Source organism: Hyperolius riggenbachi, chromosome 7, assembly GCF_040937935.1.
Source record: "Hyperolius riggenbachi isolate aHypRig1 chromosome 7, aHypRig1.pri, whole genome shotgun sequence".
Classification (NCBI taxonomy): domain Eukaryota; kingdom Metazoa; phylum Chordata; class Amphibia; order Anura; family Hyperoliidae; genus Hyperolius; species Hyperolius riggenbachi.
In genome coordinates, this window is record NC_090652.1 from 317,460,907 (window position 1) to 317,483,195 (window position 22,289).

The 22,289-nt window shown below is 45.9% G+C and overlaps 1 protein-coding gene across 7 annotated transcripts in view; it reads left to right on the top strand.

Annotated features, from left to right (window-relative positions):
- SLC12A8 (solute carrier family 12 member 8) overlaps positions 1 to 22,289 on the top strand; it is an 84,107-nt gene that overhangs the window by 56,186 nt on the left and 5,632 nt on the right. For 5 of the 7 annotated variants that reach the window (XM_068246251.1, XM_068246249.1, XM_068246254.1 and 2 more), the window contains 5 exons: positions 620 to 707; positions 994 to 1,081; positions 7,772 to 7,918; positions 10,352 to 11,114; positions 18,409 to 18,506. In XM_068246251.1, the coding sequence (XP_068102352.1) occupies positions 620 to 707; positions 994 to 1,081; positions 7,772 to 7,918; positions 10,352 to 11,114; positions 18,409 to 18,506 (1,184 nt within the window). Of the gene's footprint in view, positions 1 to 619; positions 708 to 993; positions 1,082 to 7,771; positions 7,919 to 10,351; positions 11,115 to 14,693; positions 14,820 to 18,408; positions 18,507 to 22,289 lie in introns of those variants that run through there. The other 2 variants (XM_068246256.1, XM_068246255.1) reach the window with 2 other exon arrangements.

The window sequence follows — 22,289 nt, forward strand, 5'->3', positions numbered from 1 at the left end:
CTACTAATAAATGCAGGATAAATACCGTATACACTTGCATATAAGCCAAGGTACCCACATTTCCTTCAGAAACCAGGAAAAAGTGATTGATTCGCGTATAAGCCCCCTCCCCAGTATAGCCACCTCCACAGAAGCCAGATGTTCCCCTAGTACAAGTCACTCTTCCTTCCGATAGCCAGATGTGCCCCAAGGATAATACAGCTGTGTCTCAAAATGCCACTAGATGGCGTCACATATGTGACACAGCGATTGCCACACTGGTAGAATCCCTGATCATTACACCACTGATACGCTGCTGTACGCCCCGCTCCACATGCCAGGGGACACAGGTAGCCTTGAGCAGCACACTCTGCACACCATGTTGCATGGGATGGGGACACGGACACAGCAGGGAGACAGCTGGCAGGAGCAGGATCACTAGTGCACCATCCTTACACTGCCCTGCCAGTAACAAAACCTTCTCCACCCTCCGTTCTCCTCCACTGACTCACATATAAGCCGAGGGGGGTAACTTTTCAGCACATTTTTTGTGTGCCGGGAAATTAGGCCTATATGTGAGTATACTGTATAAGGTAATAACATACAATAATCATCTATGAATATATGTCGTCTCCTGCAGGTGTGATGGCCGGCTTCAACATGAGCGGAGATCTGCGGCGACCATCTGTGAACATCCCGGTGGGGTCGTTGGCCGCCATCGCCATCTCGTAAGTTTCATATACTTCAGTCTGATTGATGAATAAGTAACAGAAAGGGGAGGGGTCATTAGATTTGGTTGCCCACAGGTTACCTGCTGACCAGAGATTGGCTGGAAGAAGGTGACTCCGGTTGGATGCCGTGGTTTGTGTGGCCAATCCTGAGGGACCATTTCTGCTTCCGTGAAATTTATTAAACTCTGTGCGTGTCACCCTCTTTATGACAATATACTGTATGTTGAAGTAACGCTGTGCTATGAGTCCAGAGACCCACTGACTGACTGATCTTTTCTTGCAGCTGGTTCCTCTATATCGTCTTTGTCTTCCTGCTTGGTGCGACTTGTGCCCGGGAGTTTCTGCGATATGAGTTTATGATTGCAGAGAAGGTGAGCGGCACAACATGATTATCTTTTATATTTCATAGAGGATTGTGCTGTTCTCTATTTATTTTGAATAGAAAAAATGCAGTGGCAAGGCTAGGGAGCTTTGGGCCCCAGTGCAAGTTTTTCAGTGGGCCTCCCAAGCATTCTATACATAACCTTTCATATGGCGCAATAAAACCTGCCAAAGACATCCACAGTATGCAAGGAGTAAGCAGGAAAGGGGACATGCACAGTATGACAGTATGCGAGATGTAAGCAGGGGAGGGGACATGCACAGTATGAGAGGTGTAAGCAGGGGAGGGGACATCTGCAGTATGAGAGGTGTAAGCAGGGGAGGGGACATGCACAGTATGAGAGGTGTAAACAGTGGAGGGGACATCCACAGCATGAGAGGTGTAAGCAGGGGAAGGGGCATCCACAGTATGAGAGGTGTAAGCAGGGGAGGGGACATCCACAGTATGGGAGGTGTAAGCAGAGGAGGAGACATGCACAGTATGAGAGGTGTAAGCAGGGGAGGGGACATGCACAGTATGAGAGGTGTAAGCAGAGGAGGGGACATCCACAGCATGAAAGGTGTAAGCAGGGGAGGGGACATCCACAGTATGAGAGGTGTAAGCAGAGGAGGAGACATGCACAGTATGAGAGGTGTAAGCAGGGGAGGGGACAGCCACAGTATGAGAGGTGTAAGCAGGGGAGGGGACATCACAGTATGAGAGGTGTAAGCAGGGGAGGGGACATGCACAGTATGAGAGGTGTAAGCAGAGGAGGGGACATCCACAGCATGAAAGGTGTAAGCAGGGGAGGGGACATCCACAGTATGAGAGGTGTAAACAGGGGAGGTGACAGCCACAGTATGAGAGGTGTAAGCAGGGGAGGGGACATAGTTACATAGTTATTTTGGTTGAAAAAAGACATACGTCCATCGAGTTCAACCAGTACAAAGTACAACACCAGCCTGCTCCCTCACATATCCCTGTTGATCCAGAGGAAGGCGAAAAAACCCTTACAAGGCATTAGCCCCAAAAGGGAAAAATTCCTTCCCGACTCCAGATGGCAATCAGATAAAACCCCTGCATCAACATCATTAGGCATAACCTAGTAATTGTAGCCATGGATGTCTTTCAACGCAAGGAAAGCATCTAAGCCCCCTTTAAATGCAGGTATAGAGTTTGCCATAACGACTTCCTGTGGCAATGCATTCCACATCTTAATCACTCTTACTGTAAAGAACCCTTTCCTAAATAAATGGCTAAAACGTTTTTCCTCCATGCGCAGATCATGTCCTCTAGTCCTTTGAGAAGGCCTAGGGACAAAAAGCTCATCCGCTAAGCTATTATATTGCCCTCTGATCTATTTATACATGTTAATTAGATCTCCTCTAAGGCGTCTTTTCTCTAGACTAAATAAACCCAGTTTATCTAACCTTTCTTGGTAAATGAGACCTTCCGTCCCACGTATTAATTTTGTTGCTCGTCTCTGCACCTGCTCTAAAACTGCAATATCTTTCCTGTAATGTGGTGCCCAGAACTGAATTCCATATTCCAGATGTGGCCTTACTAGAGAGTTAAATAGGGGCAATATTATGCTAGCATCTCGAGTTTTTATTTCCCTTTTAATGCATCCCAAAATTTTGTTAGCTTTAGCTGCAGCGGCTTGGCATTGAGTACGGTTATTTAACTTGTTGTCGATGAGTACTCCTAAGTCCTTCTCCAAGTTTGATTTCGCCAACTGTATCCCATTTATTTTGTATGGTGCTAGACCATTGGTACAACCAAAATGCATGACTTTATATTTTTCAACATTGAATTTCATCTGCCATTTATATGCCCATATAGCCATCCTATCCAGATCCTGTTGCAATATGACACTATCTTCCTGAGAGTTGATGATTCTGCACAATTTTGTATCATCTGCAAAAATAGCAACATTGCTCACTACTGCATCTACTAGGTCATTAACCTCCTGAGCGGTATGGACGAGCTCAGCTCGTCCATCACCGCCGGAGGCTGCCACTCAGGCCCTGCTGGGCCGATTTGCTTCAAATAAAAAGCAGCACACGCAGCCGGCACTTTGCCAGCCGCGTGTGCTGCCTGATCGCCGCCGCTCTGCGGCGATCCACCGCGAGCAGCGGCGAAAGAGAGTCCCCCCAAGGGCTAGATCGGAGGCGGCTGACGTCAGGACGTCGGCTGACGTCCATGACGTCACTCCGCTCGTCGCCATGGCGACGAGGAAAGCCAAACAAGGAAGGCTGCTCATTGCGGCCTTCCTTGTTTGTTCTGGGCGCCGGAGGCGATCGGAAGAACGCCTCCGGAGCGCCCTCTAGTGGGCTTTCATGCAGCCAACTTTCAGTTGGCTGCATGAAATAGTTTTTTTTTTAATTGAAAAAAAACCCTCCCCGCAGCCTCACTGGCGATCTCAATAGAACGCCGGGGAGGTTAATAAATACATTGAAGAGCACTGGACCCAGTACAGACCCCTGTGGGACCCCACTGCTAACAGTCTCCCATTTTGAGTATGATCCATTGACCACAACTCTTTGTTTTCTGTCCATTAGTCATATTCCTATCCATGAACACAGACTCTTCCCCAGTCCTTGCATCCTCAACTTTTGCACCAGACTTTTGTGGGGAACAGTGTCGAAGGCCTTTGCTAAGTCCAAGTATATCACATCTACAGCATTCCCAATATCCATATTAGCATTCACTACCTCATAAAATCTGAGCATGTTAGTCCAACAGGACCTGGCTTTAGTAAACCCATGTTGATTCTGGTAAACCCATGTTGATGCTGACAGCCACAGTATGTGAGGTGTAAGCAGTGGAGGGGTCATCTGCAGTATGAGAGGTGTAAGCAGGGGAGGGGTCATCCACAGTATGAGAGGTGTAAGCAGGGGAGGGGACAGCCACAGTATGAGAGGTGTAAGCAGGGGAGCGGACATCCACAGTATGAGAGGTGTAAGCAGGGGAGGGGACAGCCACAGTATGAGAGGTGTAAACAGGGGAGGGGACAGCCACAGTATGAGAGGTGTAAGCAGGGGAGGGGACAGCCACAGTATGAGAGATGTAAGCAGAGGAGGGAAACCGTTTAATGATTTCCAGTATTCAAAGCATATATAGAAGATCATTATAGCACAGAGGAGCTAATACTGTGGTTGGGGGACCCTAGTGTGCCCCTCCCATCCAAGGGCCCTGGTGCATTCACAACCTCTGCATCCCTAATATTACTCCACTGAACAATGTTTACATGACAATAGCCTAGCTGGGTTATGCAGTATCCATGATATGATATATTTTACATGTTATTTCATATATGTTTTAAATTAGGCTGTAAACAAATGCAACACTTTTTCTCTTTGGTGAGAGAATGATGAGATAAAGTGAAATCAGCAAAATACTAATAAAAAACTTTTGATAAATGAAAAAAATAAAATAAAAGGTTGGTGAAAGCAGTTGCAGTATCTCACAAAAGTCAGTACACCTCTAACATTAGTGTAAATATTGTATGATATCTTCTCATGGGACAGCACTGCAGATGTGACGCTGTGATACAATGTAAAGCAGTCAGTGTACAGCTTGTATAACAGTGTAAATATTGAATGATATCTTCTCATGGGACAACACTGCAGATGTGACGCTGTGATACAATGTAAAGCAGTCAGTGTACAGCTTGTATAACAGTGTAATATTGTATGGCATTGGTATCATCTCATGGGACAGCACTGCAGATGTGACGCTGTGATACAATGTAAAGCAGTCAGTGTGCAGCTTGTATAACAGTGTAAATATTGTATGATATCTTCTCATGGGACAGCACTGCAGATGTGACGCTGTGACACGATGTAAAGCAGTCAGTGTACAGCTTGTATAACAGTGTAAATATTGTATTATATCTTCTCATGGGACAACACTGCAGATGTGACGCTGTGATACAATGTAAAGCAGTCAGTGTACAGCTTGTATAACAGTGTAATATTGTATGATATCTTCTCATGGAACAGCACTGCAGATGTGACGCTGTGATACAATGTAAAGCAGTCAGTGTACAGCTTGTATAACAGTGTAATATTGTATGATATCTTCTCATGGGACAGCACTGCAGATGTGACACTGTGATACAATGTAAAGCAGTCAGTGTACAGCTTATATAACAATGTAATATTGTATGATATGTTCTCTTGGGACAACACTGCAGATGTGACACTGTGATACAATGTAAAGCAGTCAGTGTGCAGCTTGTATAACAGTGTAAATATTGTATGATATCTTCTCATGGGACAGCACTGCAGATGTGACGCTGTGACACGATGTAAAGCAGTCAGTGTACAGCTTGTATAACAGTGTAAATATTGTATTACATCTTCTCATGGGACAACACTGCAGATGTGACGCTGTGATACAATGTAAAGCAGTCAGTGTACAGCTTGTATAACCGTGTAAATATTGTATGATATCTTCTCATGGGGCAGCACTGCAGATGTGACGCAACATAAAGCAGTCAGTGTACAGCTTGTATAACAGTGTAAATATTGTATGATATCTTCTCATGGGACAGCACTGCAGATGTGACACTGTAATACAATGTAAAGCAGTCAGTGTACAGCTTGTATAACAGTGTAAATATTGTATGATATCTTCTCATGGGACGGCACTGCAGATGTGACACTGTGATACAATGTAAAGCAGTCAGTGTACAGCTTGTATAACAGTGTAAATATTGTATGATATTTTCTCATGGGACAACACTGCAGATGTGACGCTGTGATACAATGTAAAGCAGTCAGTGCACAGCTTGTATAACAGTGTAATATTGTATGATATCTTCTCATGGGACAACACTGCAGATGTGACGCTGTGATACAATGTAAAGCAGTCAGCGTACAGCTTGTATAACAGTGTAATATTGTATGATATCTTCTCATGGGACAACACTGCAGATGTGACACTGTGATACAATGTAAAGCAGTCAATGTACAGCTTGTATAACAGTGTAATATTGTATGATATCTTCTCATGGGACAACACTGCAGATGTGACACTGTGATACAATGTAAAGCAGTCAGTGTACAGCTTGTATAACGGTGTAAATATTGTATGATATCTTCTCATGGGACAGTACTGCAGATGTGCCGCTGTGATACAATGTAAAGCAGTCAGTGTACAGCTGGTATAACAGTGTAAATATTGTATGATATCTTCTCATGGGACAGCACTGCAGATGTGACGCTGGGATACAATGTAAAGCAGTCAGTGTACAGCTTGTATAACTGTAAATATTGTATGATATCTTCTCATGGGACAGCACTGCAGATGTGACGCTGTGATACAATGTAAAGCAGTCAGTGTACAGCTTGTATAACAGTGTAAATATTGTATGATATCTTCTCATGGGACAGCACTGCAGATGTGACACTGTGATACAATGTAAAGCAGTCAGTGTACAGCTTGTATAACAGTGTAAATATTGTATGATATCTTCTCATGGGACAGCACTGCAGATGTGACGCTGTGATGCAATGTAAAGCAGTCAGTGTACTGTTTGTATAACTGTAAATATTGTATGATATCTTCTCATGGGACAGCACTGCAGATGTGATGTTGTGATACAATGTAAAGCAGTCAGTGTACAGCTTGTATAACAGTGTAAATATTGTATGCTATCTTCTCATGGGACAGCACTGCAGATGTGACGCTGTGATACAATGTAAAGCGGTCAGTGTACAGCTTGTATAACAGTGTAAATATTGTTTGATATCTTCTCATGGCACAGCACTGCAGATGTGATGCTGTGATACAATATAAAGCAGTCAGTTTACAGCTTGTATAACAGTGTAAATATTGTATGATATCTTCTCATGGGACAACACAGCAGATGTGACGCTGTGACACAATGTAAAGCAGTCAGTATACAGCTTGTATAACAGTGTAAATATTGTATGATATCTTCTCATGGGACAGCACTGCAGATGTGACACTGTGATACAATGTAAAGCAGTCAGCGTACAGCTTGTATAACAGTGTAATATTGTATGATATCTTCTCATGGGACAGCACTGCAGATGTGACGCTGTGATACAATGTAAAGCAGTCAGTGTACAGCTTGTATAACAGTGTAAATATTGTATGATATCTTCTCATGGGACAGCACTGCAGATGTGACGCTGTGATACAATGTAAAGCAGTCAGTGTACAGCTTGTATAACCGTGTAAATATTGTATGATATCTTCTCATGGGACAACACTGCAGATGTGACGCTGTGATACAATGTAAAGCAGTCAGTGTACTGCTTGCATAACAGTGTAAATATTGTATGCTATCTTCTCATGGGACAGCACTGCAGATGTTATACTGTGATACAATGTAAAGCAGTCAGTGTACAGCTTGTATAACAGTGTAAATGTACTGTCCCATCAAACTAACACAACCATAATGGAGTCCTGTGCGTATAGCATTTTATATGATAACACAACATGAAGGCAGTTACATGTCACTATCACAAATAACCAATCGGCTGTCGCCCTGCAGCACTGTTGTATGAGGTGTGGTATCCTGTAGCATCCAGGAATGTTCCTGCATGCTGGGCTGTTATTGGCTGTGGCGGGTGATGGTTGCTGGATGAAGTTGATTGTCGTTTTTCTGTTGCGGAATTTTCTCATCTGAGTTTTGAGTATTTACGATCCTCCCTCTTCCTCACAGGTGTCCCTGGTGGGCGTCCTCTTCTTGCTCGGCCTCTATATCTCCTCGCTGGCCTCCTGCATGGGCGGTCTGTATGGCGCTCCCAGAATCCTCCAGTGCATCGCGCAGGAAAAGGTCATCCCTCTGCTCTCCTTCCTGGCACACGGAGTGAGTGATATCAGAGCTCGCGCTCCAAGAGGTGGTAACCCGCAGCAACCAATCGCCTCTGGCGTTACAGCTGTGTGAGGGTTGAATGGCAGGCGGTGATTGGTTGGCGTATTGTACATGGCTCATCTACTCACTGAATTATAGTAATGAACTAAACAAAAAACGTGTCATTTAACTCCTATCTGAGGAAAGCATGGGGTGCATTTGCTTCCGCACAGGAAATGCTTTACTGTTCCTTTAAGCTGCCTTCACACTTATCGCTGAGGTTTTCAGCCACCATTTTTCTACACCATAAGGGAGCGTCGAGCTGTTTACACTACTTAAAGAGGAACTTGAGAAGTAGGGGAAAAAATAAATAATACATTGCAAAGGGAGAAGTAAAAAAAAAAAAAAAAAAAAATAGGTGATAGATCATGATGAAATGATTGATACGCCCCCATGTCATTTGTTCATGTTGTTTGATCCATTGTGAGCCTGCAAGTCATCCTCTTTACTGCATCTATAAACACACCCACTAACAATGCAATAGGCTAAAAGGTTGTTTTTCTTTTAAATACACATATGTACAAAGGGAGATATTCTTGGTAGTTGGAAACCGCTGTTATTTCTCACCATACAATGAGGTTCACAGGCAAGAAACAATCAGGGCCATGGTCATGACATCACACTGTGGGAGGGGTTTCACCCCAATATCAGCCATACGGAGCCCCCTGATGGTCTATTTGAGAAAAGATTTCTCATGGGAAAGGGGGTATCAGCTACTGATTGGGATGAAGGCCAGTCTTGGGCTAAAGTTCCTCATTAAGTGAACGCTTTTTCACATCATGTAACTTAGTGGCAATGGATTGTGATAGTCTATATTTCCACCTGAGACCACTCTGCTTGCATGGGCACTTTTTTCTCTCAATCGGTTACACAAAAAATATCAACATTACTACAAAATGCAGAATTTGTAATTACAGTAACATAAGTAACAAAATCTACAACAAATACCAAGACACAGAGGGGGAGAGAGCCCTGCCCTCGTGAGCTTACAATCTAAATGTTAAAGTCTTAGATTGTGGCAAATCCCTGGAGTTTGGGGCAGATAAAGGGTTAAGGGCAAAGTCTGGGCGATAATTCCCCTGATCAGAGGGATAATGAGATTGGCCGCATTCCCCTCCTCATTAGAGTTGTGTGGAACAATCTGGGGATTACGTGTTTTGCCGGCCGCAGTGACGTGGGAAGGGAGCGGATTATCAGAGGGGCCTCAGTCTGTATATTACGGGATATCACACCGGGGTCATTATCTCCTGACCAGCGAGGTGACAGACATATGCAGCGTCACGTAAATCCTGTCTGTGTGTGTGTGGGGGTGGTCTGACCAGAATGTCACAATCTGTGGCTGCAGCTGGCAGAGGACTATCGTCCTGCAACACCAGAAGACACCTCATGACTAGGCAGCAGCCATGCTCTTATTAAGCCCCACCCCCTTTTACATCTGATGTCGTAGTTACAGAGTTAGGTGGGGTTGAAAGAAGACATCGAGTGTAACCAGAAAATAAGGTACACTAGCCTGCAACCTCACATATCTCAGTCAATCCAGAAGAAGGCAAAAAAAACCAAAACACTTTACAAGGCATTGACCAATTATCCTTAAAAGGAGAAAAAAACCTTCCCAAATCCTAAAGCCAATAAGATAAAATCCCTGGGAATTACCTAGCAGTTATAGCCATGTATGTCCTTCAAAGCAAGGAAATTATAAGCCCCCTTAAATGCAGTTTTAGAATTTGCCATAATTACTTTTTGTGGTAAGATATATCACATCTCTTACTGTAAAGAACCCCTTCCTCAATAGTTGGCAAAAAACTTTTTTTCCCCTACGCAGGTCATGTCCCCTTGTCCTTTGCACAAGCCTAGGGACTAAAAGCTCATCTGCCAAGCTTAACACTGCAATATCTTTCCTGTAATGTGGTGCCCAAAACTGAATTCCATCTTCCAGATATGTCTGTACAGAGGCAATATTATGCTAGCATCCCAGGTTTTTATTTCCCTTTTTATGCACCCCAAAATGTTACATGCTTTAGCTGCAGCTGCTTGGCATTGAATAAGAGCTGATGTTGAAAGGTCCGCCCAGCACATACATGTAGTGACGGCTTACATCACTACTCCTGCTGGGGTTACAAATTTCCATACATGCCCCAGTCTGTGATTCAGATATCGGTGGGCAATGCCACAGCACTTAATTTGCATGCAGTCTGGAATTATTTTCATCTAAGCACGAGAGGCTTGAATGGTGTTGGACTTGCAAGCTGTATAAATCCAAGAAAGACCTTTGTTTTTTCTTGTCTAGGGGTGCTCATGAGAATTGTTGGACCCTCTGTCACCTCCTAGCATACTTATGTGTATAAATGTGTTACCGAGTACCCTCAGTCTCTTATCTTCTCTGTTTAGAGAGGACCAAACAAGACCCCAGTTGCAGCCATCTTCCTGACCGGCCTTATCACAATGGCGTTCGTCTTTATTGGTCAAGTCAACATTCTGGCGCCAATTGTCACCATTAACTTCATGCTGACCTACAGTGCTGTAGATTACTCCTACTTCTCTGTGACCATGAGCTACAATCTCCAGCACGCCAACAGGAAGCTCAACCAAGCCACCTCCAGGACTCCAGGTCCATCTCAACCTTTGATCCTTGATAAGACCACCAATTATGGGTCAAATGGGACTATGCTGGAGTTCACAAAGGACATGAACCACATCTTCAAGGAGGGACATACAGAGAAAACAAACAAGGCAGCGTCTCCAAAAGAGAAGCAGAAGAAGTTCATGAAACTCAAGAAATTTAGGAAACCGGCCAAGCAGACTTTGCAGGATAGTTTCCAGCTGGACTTCCAGCAGAACACTGACCATGACTCTGAACTGCACACAGAAGGCAGGTCAGCTAATGACCAGGAGAATAGGACTTTGGCCCAGACGGCAGATGCCCCCCTGAATGAAGACTTGGACAACACTGTAGATGAGAGCAGCACTACCGCTGACCAGAGTCAGGAGGTTGTAGAGGATGCAGATGCTAAAGGTCAAACTACCGAAACAGTGGACAGCCAGGGGGAAGGTCAAGAATGTATGTGTGATGAGGAGGACTATGTAGAAGGGACTGGAGACCAGGAGCAGCTCTTCACAGAGGTCCACCAGCCGAAGGCTCAGGAGAAAGAAGGTAGGTACTCACTGCTGTACATGATATAGACATTATCCTCACCCCACGCTGCCTCGGTTTCACCTCTAACGTCACACTCCACACTTCTCATTCTCTCTTCCCATCTCCAGAGACCAGTACATCTCTGGTATACACCCTCTTTATTTCTTGCCTTGACTACTGCAAGTTCTAACAAGACTCTCATGTCTACCGTCTATCTTGAATGCTGCATCTAGACTAGTCTGACTAGCCGTCACAGCACTCCTCTTCTGCTGCTCCTCTCTACAAATCTCTACACTGGCTCCTCCCACCACTCCTCATCTGCTGCTCCTCTCTGCAGATGCCTACACTGGCTCCTCCCACCACTCTTCATCTGCTGCTCCTCTCTACAAATCTTTGCACTGGCTCCTCCCACCAGTCCATCTGCTGCTCCTCTCTACAAATCTCTGCACTGGCTCCTCCCACCACTCCTCATCTGCTGCTTCTTTCTACAAATCTCTGCACTGGCTCCTCCCACCAGTCCATCTGCTGCTCCTCTCTACAAATTTCTTTACTGGCTCCTCCCACTACTCCTCATGTGCTGCTCCTGTCTACCAAACTCTACTCCAGTTCATCCAACCATTTCACATCGGCTGCTTCTCTCTGCAAATCTTTGCACTGGCTCCTCCCACCACTCGTCCGCTGCTCCTCTCTGCAAATCTCTGCAATGGCTCCTCCCTCCACTCATGCTGCTCCTCTCTGCAGATCTCTACAGTGGCTCCTCTCACTAATTCAATGGTCACCTTGGAGTTCAGTCCAAGCCACCTAGATTAGGCAGCACTTGCCGGTGCTCTTTTCCTGCAGGTCCACCACTCCTGCTAACATGAAACTCCAACAAAGTAGAAAGAGGCACTACACAGGCTTCAAACTTTCGTTTGTGGCTTATTCGAGCATGGACACGTACACCAGTGGTGCTGTCACGAATGGTCGTGATCACGGGTACGCGTGATTCACGGCCATTTTTCCGCATCACGAAGGCCGTGATCCGGATGCCGTGATCCGCATGGATCACGACATCGCATCAAATCCGGATCACGGCATGCGTACAAAAAGACGGGTCACGACCCGTAATCACGGCCTTGATGCGGCCGTGATACGGATTTTTCCCAATACATGTCACTGGGCCAATCAGAGGCCCCTGACGAAGGCTAGAGCAACCAATCACAGGGGGGGGGGGGGTACATGCAGATTTTCATGTACGCATGGCCTACTGATACGCATGCGCATGCGCAGTCAGTGAGTACGGGTACCCACTGTTACGCATTGAACAATACGACACGTACATACATGCGGATTTGTATGTCCGCATGGCCTAATGATACGCTTGCGCAATCTCAGCTATTCAACACGTACATTTCTACGCATGGCGGCATGGCGATACGCATGAAACATTACGGGCTACGACTGCTCACGACACGACATTGCGGATTCTATAATACTAAAGACGGGTCGAGCCGGTTGCGGAAAAAAATACGGGACGCGATCACGGGTTGATACGGATGCGGCTCCAATAATCACGGCCGCATGCGGATCCGTGATTGGGGGGTATCCGAGCATCACTGACGTACACGTTACGGGTCACCTGACCCTTCCTCAAGGATCAGGTGACCCGTAACATGTATGTGTCCATGCTTGAATAAACCATAAATGAAAGTTTGAAGCCTGTGGAGTGCCTCTTTCTACTTTGTTGGAGCTCCTCTCACTAATCCTCATCTGCTGCTCCTCTCTATAAATGTATTGATTTATAGAGAGGACCACTCATGCTGCGCTTCTCTACAGATTTCTACACTGGCTCCTCCCACTACTCATATGCTGCTTCACTCTGCAGATATCTACAGTGGCTCCTCCCACTACTCCTCATATGCTGCTCCTCTCTGCAGATCTCTACAGTGGCTCCTCCCACTACTCCTCATATGCTGCTTCACTCTGCAGATCTCTACAGTGGCTCCTCCCACTACTCCTCATATGCTGCTCCTCTCTGCAGATCTCTACACTGGCTCCTCCCACTACTCCTCATATGCTGCTCCTCTCTATATGCTAGCTTCTCCCACCACTCAACTGCCACTGCTGTCAGAGAGATTTCCTTTACTTCCATTCGCAGGAAGCAAAGGAATCTTTCAAAGCCTATACAGGACAGTAGCAGTGCGTGAATAAATTGTCTGATTTTCCAGGTTTTTATGACTGCCTGTATTACTGAGGGACAGCTATTGCTGTGGCACTCACTTCCTGTTATCAGGGGCAACACAGGAAGCGAGATGGAAGTTTCCCCAACAGAAAAACGGATAGCAGTAAAAACCCAAGACAGATCCTTAGCCCTCTGCACTAAATTTGAAATAAAAGTTTAGTTGGAGTTCTACTTTAAACATCAGTGCAGTAACTGCAGTTGGAGCAGGAGGATGTGGCACCAGTTTAGTACCAGTATGTTTTGGCTGCCTGGTTGCTGATGATTTCCTAACTTGGCTGTGTGACACTATGTGTGTCCAGAATTTCATATTGTGTTCCCTGGAATGGGGAGAGGGGAGAGTTAGATACTCACCTCCATAGTTGGAGACCTCTAAAAAGGTCCAGAGACTTCCTAGATCCTGGTGGAGCAATTCCAGTGTTCCTCTTCATCTTCTGGCCACATTCTTGGATGAGCTCATCCACACTGGGCATGCTCAAGTGAGGTCCACACATTCCCAGTAGACTGAAGCTGCTCAGAAGAAGAAAGCCCCGCACAAGCACTTTATTCTACTGGGCATGCATGGACTTTACGTACACACTAAGTACGGATGTGCACATCCACAGCCGGAAGCACGGGAAAGGTGCAGAGGGACCCTGGGTGGGAATGGTGGGCCTCAGGACGATCCCAGAAGCCGATGGACCAACTAGAGGCTCCCACTACTGAGGTGAGTGTAACTTTTTCTTTTCTTTTTTTTTTTTTTTTTTTTTTTTTTAACTTTAGGTACCTTTTTAAACCTGAACTAATCCCATTCCCCAACACCAAGCCTTCACGTCTCCCGCCTTAACGAAAACCCTTTTCATGACACTCCCTCCCCTATACCCTAACTAATAACATGCCTCCCCCACCCCTCATAAATAATACCTCTTTACCATATCCTCTGGCCATTAAAACTACCCTACCCTATCTCCTAACTAATAGCCCTGCCCCCCATCCGCTATTATTGACTGATAAACCCATCCTCCCCCTACGCTTTATCCACGAAATGACGGAACCTTCCTCTGCCTACTCTTTCAGCTAAACTGCCTTCTATGTAACCCAAATAATAAAGTACCCTACTCCTAACCTATCCTGACCCCTAACTGATACAACCACCCACCCCTATTCTACCCCTAACCAGCTAAACTATTCTCTTTCTACCCCAACTGATAAAACTACCCTCCCAGTACTCTAACCCTAACCAATAAAACTATCCTCCACTCACCCTAACCTTGCCTCTCTATGAACAACCCTAAATGATAAAACGTCCCTCCCCCACCCTGTCCTCCAACCCAATGTATATATGATATAACCCGAATCAATAGTCATGTTTAGTTGTCTATTTTATCTTCAATGCTTAGGGCCCCATCCACTGGCCTTCCACCAAAATCCTCCTGGCTGAACACCGCCCAACCTGAAGCCTAGTCCTCCTGGGGCGAGTCCACCTGCTCCTTGAATGAGGGGGATATATTGTGGAGGGCCCCATGTCTGCGCTGTCTGGTATGGTCCTGCACATGGCTAACATGCATAACTGACAAAGTTCTGATAACTCAGACTAACCATGCGAGAGTCAAGAGCTTCCCATCCTAGAGCTTCAGGAAACAGACCAAACAGAAACAAAGCTTATCCAAATGCCATAAAACCATAAATACCAAGATTACATGAGCTGCAAAGGGTTTCTGCAAATGTTTATTGTCCAGGCTTACATCCAATAACAGCACACCTGTTTATGAGTTAGTCTGGGTGACCTGAAAATGACCTCTCAGAAAATATACATCTATCTTAACTTCAGGAGAAGGCAGGCTTTTGTTTTGGTTAACATTTTAGTAAGAGGGCTTTTTGGTCCATTGTAGCCCTTTACACACTCCTGGGAGTTCTGCTTCACCGCCAGCTTTCTGGACAGTCTGTAAGTTCAGGATGGTGAGATTTCAGAATACACAGCCCAGCTAAATTGCTCTGGACTGATTTCATACAGTCCAAACAGAGCCCATTAGACCCTATAAAGAGGAGAGCTTCAAAATAATGTGAAGAGCATACAGGGAGTGCAGAATTATTAGGCAAGTTGTATTTTTGAGGAATAATTTTATTATTGAACAACAACCATGTTCTCAACGAACCCAAAAAACTAATTAATATCAAAGCTGAATATTTGTGAAAGTAGTTTTTAGTTTGTTTTTAGTTTTAGCTATTTTAGGGGGATATCTGTGTGTGCAGGTGACTATTACTGTGCATAATTATTAGGCAACTTAACAAAAAACAAATATATACCCATTTCAATTATTTATTTTTTACCAGTGAAACCAATATAACATCTCAACATTCACAAATATACATTTCTGACATTCAAAAACAAAACAAAAACAAATCAGTGGCCAATATAGCCACCTTTCTTTGCAAGGACACTCAAAATCCTGCCATCCATGGATTCTGTCAGTGTTTTGATCTGTTCACCATCAACATTGCGTGCAGCAGCAACCATAGCCTCCCAGACACTGTTCAGAGAGGTGTACTGTTTTCCCTCCTTGTAAATATCACATTTTATGATGGACCACAGGTTCTCAATAGGGTTCAGATCACGTGAACAAGGAGGCCATGTCATTAGTTTTTTCTTCTTTTATACCCTTTCTTGCCAGCCACGCTGTGGAGTACTTGGACGCGTGTGATGGAGCATTGTCCTGCATGAAAATCATGTTTTTCTTGAAGGATGCAGACTTCTTCCTGTACCACTGCTTGAAGAAAGTGTCTTCCAGAAACTGGAAGTAGGACTGGGAGTTGAGCTTGACTCCATCCTCAACCCGAAAAGGCCCCACAAGCTCATCTTTGATGATACCAGCCCAAACCAGTACTCCACCTCCACCTTGCTGGCGTCTGAATCGGACTGGAGCTCTCTGCCCTTTACCAATCTAGCCACGGGCCCATCCATCTGGCCCATCAAGACTCACTCTCATTTCATCAGTCCATAAAACCTTAGAAAAATCAGTCTTTAGATATTTCTTGGCCCAGTCTTGACGTTTCAGCTTGTGTGTCTTGTTCAGTGGTGGTCGTCTTTCAGCCTTTCTTACCTTGGCCATGTCTCTGAGTATTGCACACCTTGTGCTTTTAGACACTCCAGTGATGTTGCAGCTCTGAAATATGGCCAAACTGGTGGCAAGTGGCATCTTGGCAGCTGCACGCTTGACTTTTCTCAGTTCATGGGCAGTTATTTTGCGCCTTGGTTTTTCCACACGCTTCTTGCGACCCTGTTGACTATTTTGAATGAAAGCTTGATTGTTCGATGATCGCGCTTCAGAAGCTTTGCAATTTTAAGAGTGCTGCATCCCTCTGCAAGATATCTCACTATTTTTGACTTTTCTGAGCCTGTCAAGTCCTTCTTTTGACCCATTTTGCCAATGGAAAGGAAGTTGCCTAATAATTATGCACACCTGATATAGGGTGTTGATGTCATTAGACCACACCCCTTCTCATTACAGAGATGCACATCACCTAATATGCTTAATTGGTAGTAGGCTTTCGAGCCTATACAGCTTGGAGTAAGACAACATGCATAAAGAGGATGATGTGGTCAAAATACTCATTTGCCTAATAATTCTGCACTCCCTGTACAATGACCAGATATCCCCAGTAGTTATTCCCCACAGAGAGGGGGCAAAAAAGTTGTCGGGATCAACACCATCTTAAAAAGTATTTATTATAGCTCTTTAAAATACATGACGGGTCGCGTGCGCTCGGTGGGCGCTGGTGAGTGAATCTGAGTTCAGGATTCCTCGAAAGTTCCAAATCACTCCTTTGGCTGGACAGCCTTTTCTGATTGATTATATTACTGTGGATCTTAACATTATGGATGATTGATGGCTGTCTGTGACATAACAGTCATTCTGTGTTTGTTATTGGTTAACATCATGTGACTTTCACTGGCAGGATTACCTGTTGAATATGTGTATATGCTAATATGAAGTACACAGTTCTCCATCAGGTCCTCTCTAGGACTAAAAAGAATAGGCTTTTTGGTGCAGTTGTATGAGTGCGTTCCGACATTATCTGAGGAAAGAACTCTGTTCATTAACGCCGTGCATCATGGTGACCCGGCACACACATTTTTTAATGCTTGTCATGCATTTTAAAGAGCTATAATAAATACTTTTTTAGATGGTGCTGATCCTGACAACTTTTTTGATACTAGTGCCTGTGCACTCCGGGGCTGAACATTGCACGTCTTGGCCCATTGGTGCTGTCACAATTGAAGACTATCCAGAGAGAGGGGGCTGCACCCCTGGTAGTTTTGCCCTACAGGGAGGGGCTGCACCCCCAGTAGTTACGCCCTGGAGGGAAAGAGGCTTGTCCGTAAAGGTGGCCATACACTGGTCGATGTGCCATTAGATCGACCAGCTGACAGATCCCTATCTGATCGAATCTGATCAGATAGGGATCGTATGGCTGCCTTTACTGCAAACAGATTGTGAATCGATTTCAGCCTGAAACCGATCACAATCTGTTCAGCTGCTCCTGCCGCCTGTCCCCCCCCCCCCCCGTATACATTACCTGAGGCTGGCTCCCGGGCGTCTTCTCCGCACTGCACCGCACCGCTGTTCTTGCTCCATCCCGGCGCTTCCTGTGTTACTCCGTGACCAGGAAGTTCAAATAGAGCGCCCTCTATTTCAACTTCCTGGTCACCGGAGTGACACAGGAAGTATAAGCGTACACTGGGACATGCGGAAATGCGGTGCAGCGAGGAGAAGAGGACCCCGGAGCCAGCTTCAGGTAATGTATACATGCTCGGATCGGGCCCGAATCGTACGCCGCAAGCGACGCGCTCCTACCGCCGGGCGATCGAGGGTAATTTCCCGCACGGCGCGATCGACGGTCCGATCCGATTTCGGGAGGGAATCGGATCGGCGGGTGCGTTTAGCGCAAGCGATTGGCAGCAGATCCGATCCCAGGATCGGATCTGCTGTCGAAACGGCCGTGAATCGAGCCAGTGTATGGCCTGCTTTAGAAGCTTACACTATATTTGCATTAGGACAGGTTCTCTTTAATCTGTGCAGTTACTGACCATATGCCATGTGCGTCTTCCTGCAGATCCAGAACTGAAGCAGAAGGTTCCGGAGTTTGAGATCCAGAGTTTGTCGGCATCATTCTACAGCAAGCTGTGCAACCACTGGGTGTCCTTCATCGGGGTGAGAAAGGCCTTTCCGCGGGGAGAAGGTGGGGTATATCGCTGCCAGGCCCAGATTTACCCCACAGGAGCCTATAGGGAAAGATGTCCTGGCACCTTAGACTCCGCCCTCCATGAACCTACAAACACCTGCCGAACTGCACCACAAGTGTGCTGACTGTCCCGGCTGTCACTTCTCTCTTACTTCCCTTGCCCGTCATAGGTCGCTACAGGTGTCCCCAAGTATTAGGTAGCCAGAGGTACCCTCATTATCAAGTAGCTAGAGGTGTCCCTGACTGAAGGGAGAACTTATCAGTGGAATGCAGAGAGCTGGGTGAGTGACCTCTCATTTACAATCATCAGGACTCTCTCTGCATAGCCGGCCTTCCATCATCAGACGCCTGTAGGCACGTGCCTGCGGTGCCTTATGGTAAATCCGGCCCTGATCGCTGCTCTCCGGACTACTCTTATTATGCAAAAAAATCAGTAAGCAGTCAGGTGGTAGAAAATGTAGCCACAGAGGCAGGACAAGTGATATTAGATCAGATTATTGCTGAAATCTGCTATGTACAGCGCTGAACCGGGTAAACAATCCTTCTCAGGTAGATATCAGTTGTTTTATTTATATATATATATATATATATATATATATATATATATATATATATATATATATATATATATATATATATATATATATATATATATATATATATATATATATATATATATATATATATATATATATATATATATATTAGTCCAGTCTAGTCCTGGAAAAAGAAGTGAGTGGACTCACCCCAAAAACCTCTAGGCATAGTGTGGGCGTGGTCATGGGTGGGGCCAAATATACATGGCCTTAGCAGTGGCATAAAAGGACTGCCAGGGGAAGTTTGAGCTCCATCGTAGTGTATCCCCCAAAAAGTAGATGTAGTCTGACAGCATTTCACCAAAAATACACATAATCTGGCAGAGGTTGCTCCAAAATACAGATAATATGGCAGTGGTTCCCCCAAAATAGACAATCTGGCAGCAGCAGTTCCCCCAACATACACATGATCTGGAAGCAGTTCCCCAAAATACGTGAAACCTGTTAGTGGATCACCCAAAATACACGTAACACCCAAAATACATGTAATCTGGCAGTAGTGGTCCCCAACATACACAATCTGGCAGCGGATCCCCAAAATACACGTAATCTGGCATCAGCGGTTCCCCAAAAATACATATCTGACAGCAGTTCTTCCAAAATAGGTACCCCCAGTATAGCTAGCCAGGTCTATAGGTGTCCCCAGTATAAGTAGCCATGTGTATAGTTGTCCCCAGAATAGGTGGCCAAGTGTATAGATGTCCACAGAATAGGTAGCCAGGTCTATAGGTGTCCCCAGTATAGCCAGGTGTCCCCAGTATATGTAACCAGGTGTTCAGGTGTCCCCAGTATAGCCAGGTGTATACGTGTTCGCAGTATATGTAGCCAGGTGAATATGTCCCCAGTATATGTAGCCAGGTGTATAGGTGTCCCCAGTATATGTAGCCAGGTGTATAGGTGTCCCCAGTATAGCCAGGTGTATATGTCCCCGCAGTATATGTAGCCAGGTGTATATGTCCCCAGTATATGTAGCCAGGTGTATAGGTGTCCCCAGTATATATAGCCAGGTGTATAGGTGTCCTCAGTATATGTAGCCAGGTGTATAGGTGTCCCCAGTATATGTAGCCAGGTGTATAGGTATCCCCAGTATAGCCAGGTGTATATGTCCCCGCAGTATATGTAGCCAGGTGTATATGTCCCCAGTATATGTAGCCAGGTGTATAGGTGTCCCCAGTATATGTAGCCAGGTGTATAGGTGTCCCCAGTATATGTAGCCAGGTGTATAGGTGTCCCCAGTATAGCCAGGTGTATATGTCCCCGCAGTATATGTAGCCAGGTGTATAGGTGTCCCCAGTATATGTAGCCAGGTGTATAGGTGTCCCCAGTATATGTAGCCAGGTGTATAGGTGTCCTCAGTATATGTAGCCAGGTGTATAGGTGTCCCCAGTATATGTAGCCAGGTGTATAGGTGTCCCCAGTATATGTAGCCAGGTGTATAGTGTCCCCAGTATATGTAGCCGGGTGTATAGCGGCCCCAGTATATGTAGCCAGGTGTTTAGCGGCCCCAGTATATGTAGCCAGGTGTTTAGCGGCCCCAGTATATGTAGCCAGGTGTATAGCGGCCCCAGTATATGTAGCCAGGTGTATAGCGGCCCCAGTATATGTAGCCAGGTGTATAGCGGCCCCAGTATATGTAGCCAGGTGTATAGCGGCCCCAGTATATGTAGCCAGGTGTATAGCGGCCCCAGTATATGTAGCCAGGTGTATAGCGGCCCCAGTATATGTAGCCAGGTGTTTAGCGGCCCCAGTATATGTAGCCACGTGTTTAGCGGCCCCAGTATATGTAGCCAGGTGTTTAGCGGCCCCAGTATATGTAGCCAGGTGTATAGCGGCCCCAGTATATGTAACCAGGTGTATAGCGGCCCCAGTATATGTAGCCAGGTGTATAGCGGCCCCAGTATATGTAGCCAGGTGTATAGCGGCCCCAGTATATGTAGCCAGGTGTATAGCGGCCCCAGTATATGTAGCCAGGTGTATAGCGGCCCCAGTATATGTAGCCAGGTGTATGGCGGCCCCAAGATATATGTAGCCAGGTGTATAGCGGCCCCAGTATATGTAGCCAGGTGTATAGGTGTCCCCAGTATATGCAGCCAGGTGTATAGGTGTCCCAAGTATATGTAGCCAGGTGTATAGCGGCCCTAGTATATGTAGCTAGGTATATAGCGGCCCCAGTATATGTAGCCAGGTGTATAGCGGCCCCAGTATATGTAGCCAGGTGTATAGCGGCCCCAGTATATGTAGCCAGGTGTTTAGCGGCCCCAGTATATGTAGCCAGGTTTTTAGCGGCCCCAGTATATGTAGCCAGGTGTTTAGCGGCCCCAGTATATGTAGCCAGGTGTTTAGCGGCCCCAGTATATGTAGCCAGGTGTATAGCGGCCCCAGTATATGTAGCCAGGTGTATAGCGGCCCCAGTATATGTAGCCAGGTGTTTAGCGGCCCCAGTGTATGTAGCCAGGTGTATAGCGGCCCCAGTATATGTAGCCAGGTGGTTAGCGGCCCCAGTATATGTAGCCAGGTGTATAGTGGCCCCAGTATTTGTAGCCAGGTGTATAGCGGCCCCAGTATATGTAGCCAGGTGTATAGGTGTCCCCAGTATATGCAGCCAGATGTATAGGTGTCCCCAGTATATGTAGCCAGGTGTATAGGTGCCCCCAGTATATGCAGCCAGGTGTATAGGTGTCCCCAGTATATGTAGCCAGGTGTATAGCGGCCCCAGTATATGTAGCCAGGTGTATAGCGGCCCCAGTATATGTAGCCAGGTGTATAGGTGTCTCCAGTATATGCAGCCAGGTGTATAGGTGTCCCCAGTATATGTAGCCAGGTGTATAGGTGTCCCCAGTATATGCAGCCAGGTGTATAGGTGTCCCCAGTATATGTAGCCAGGTGTATAGGTGCCCCCAGTATATGTAGCCAGGTGTATAGCGGCCCCAGTATATGTAGCCAGGTGTATAGGTGTCCCCAGTATATGTAGCCAGGTGTTTAGCGGCCCCAGTATATGTAGCCAGGTGTATAGTGGCCCCCAGTATATGTAGCCAGGTGTATAGGTGTCCCCAGTATATGTAGCCAGGTGTATAGGTGCCCCCAGTATATGTAGCCAGGTGTATAGCGGCCCCAGTATATGTAGCCAGGTGTATAGGTGTCCCCAGTATATGTAGC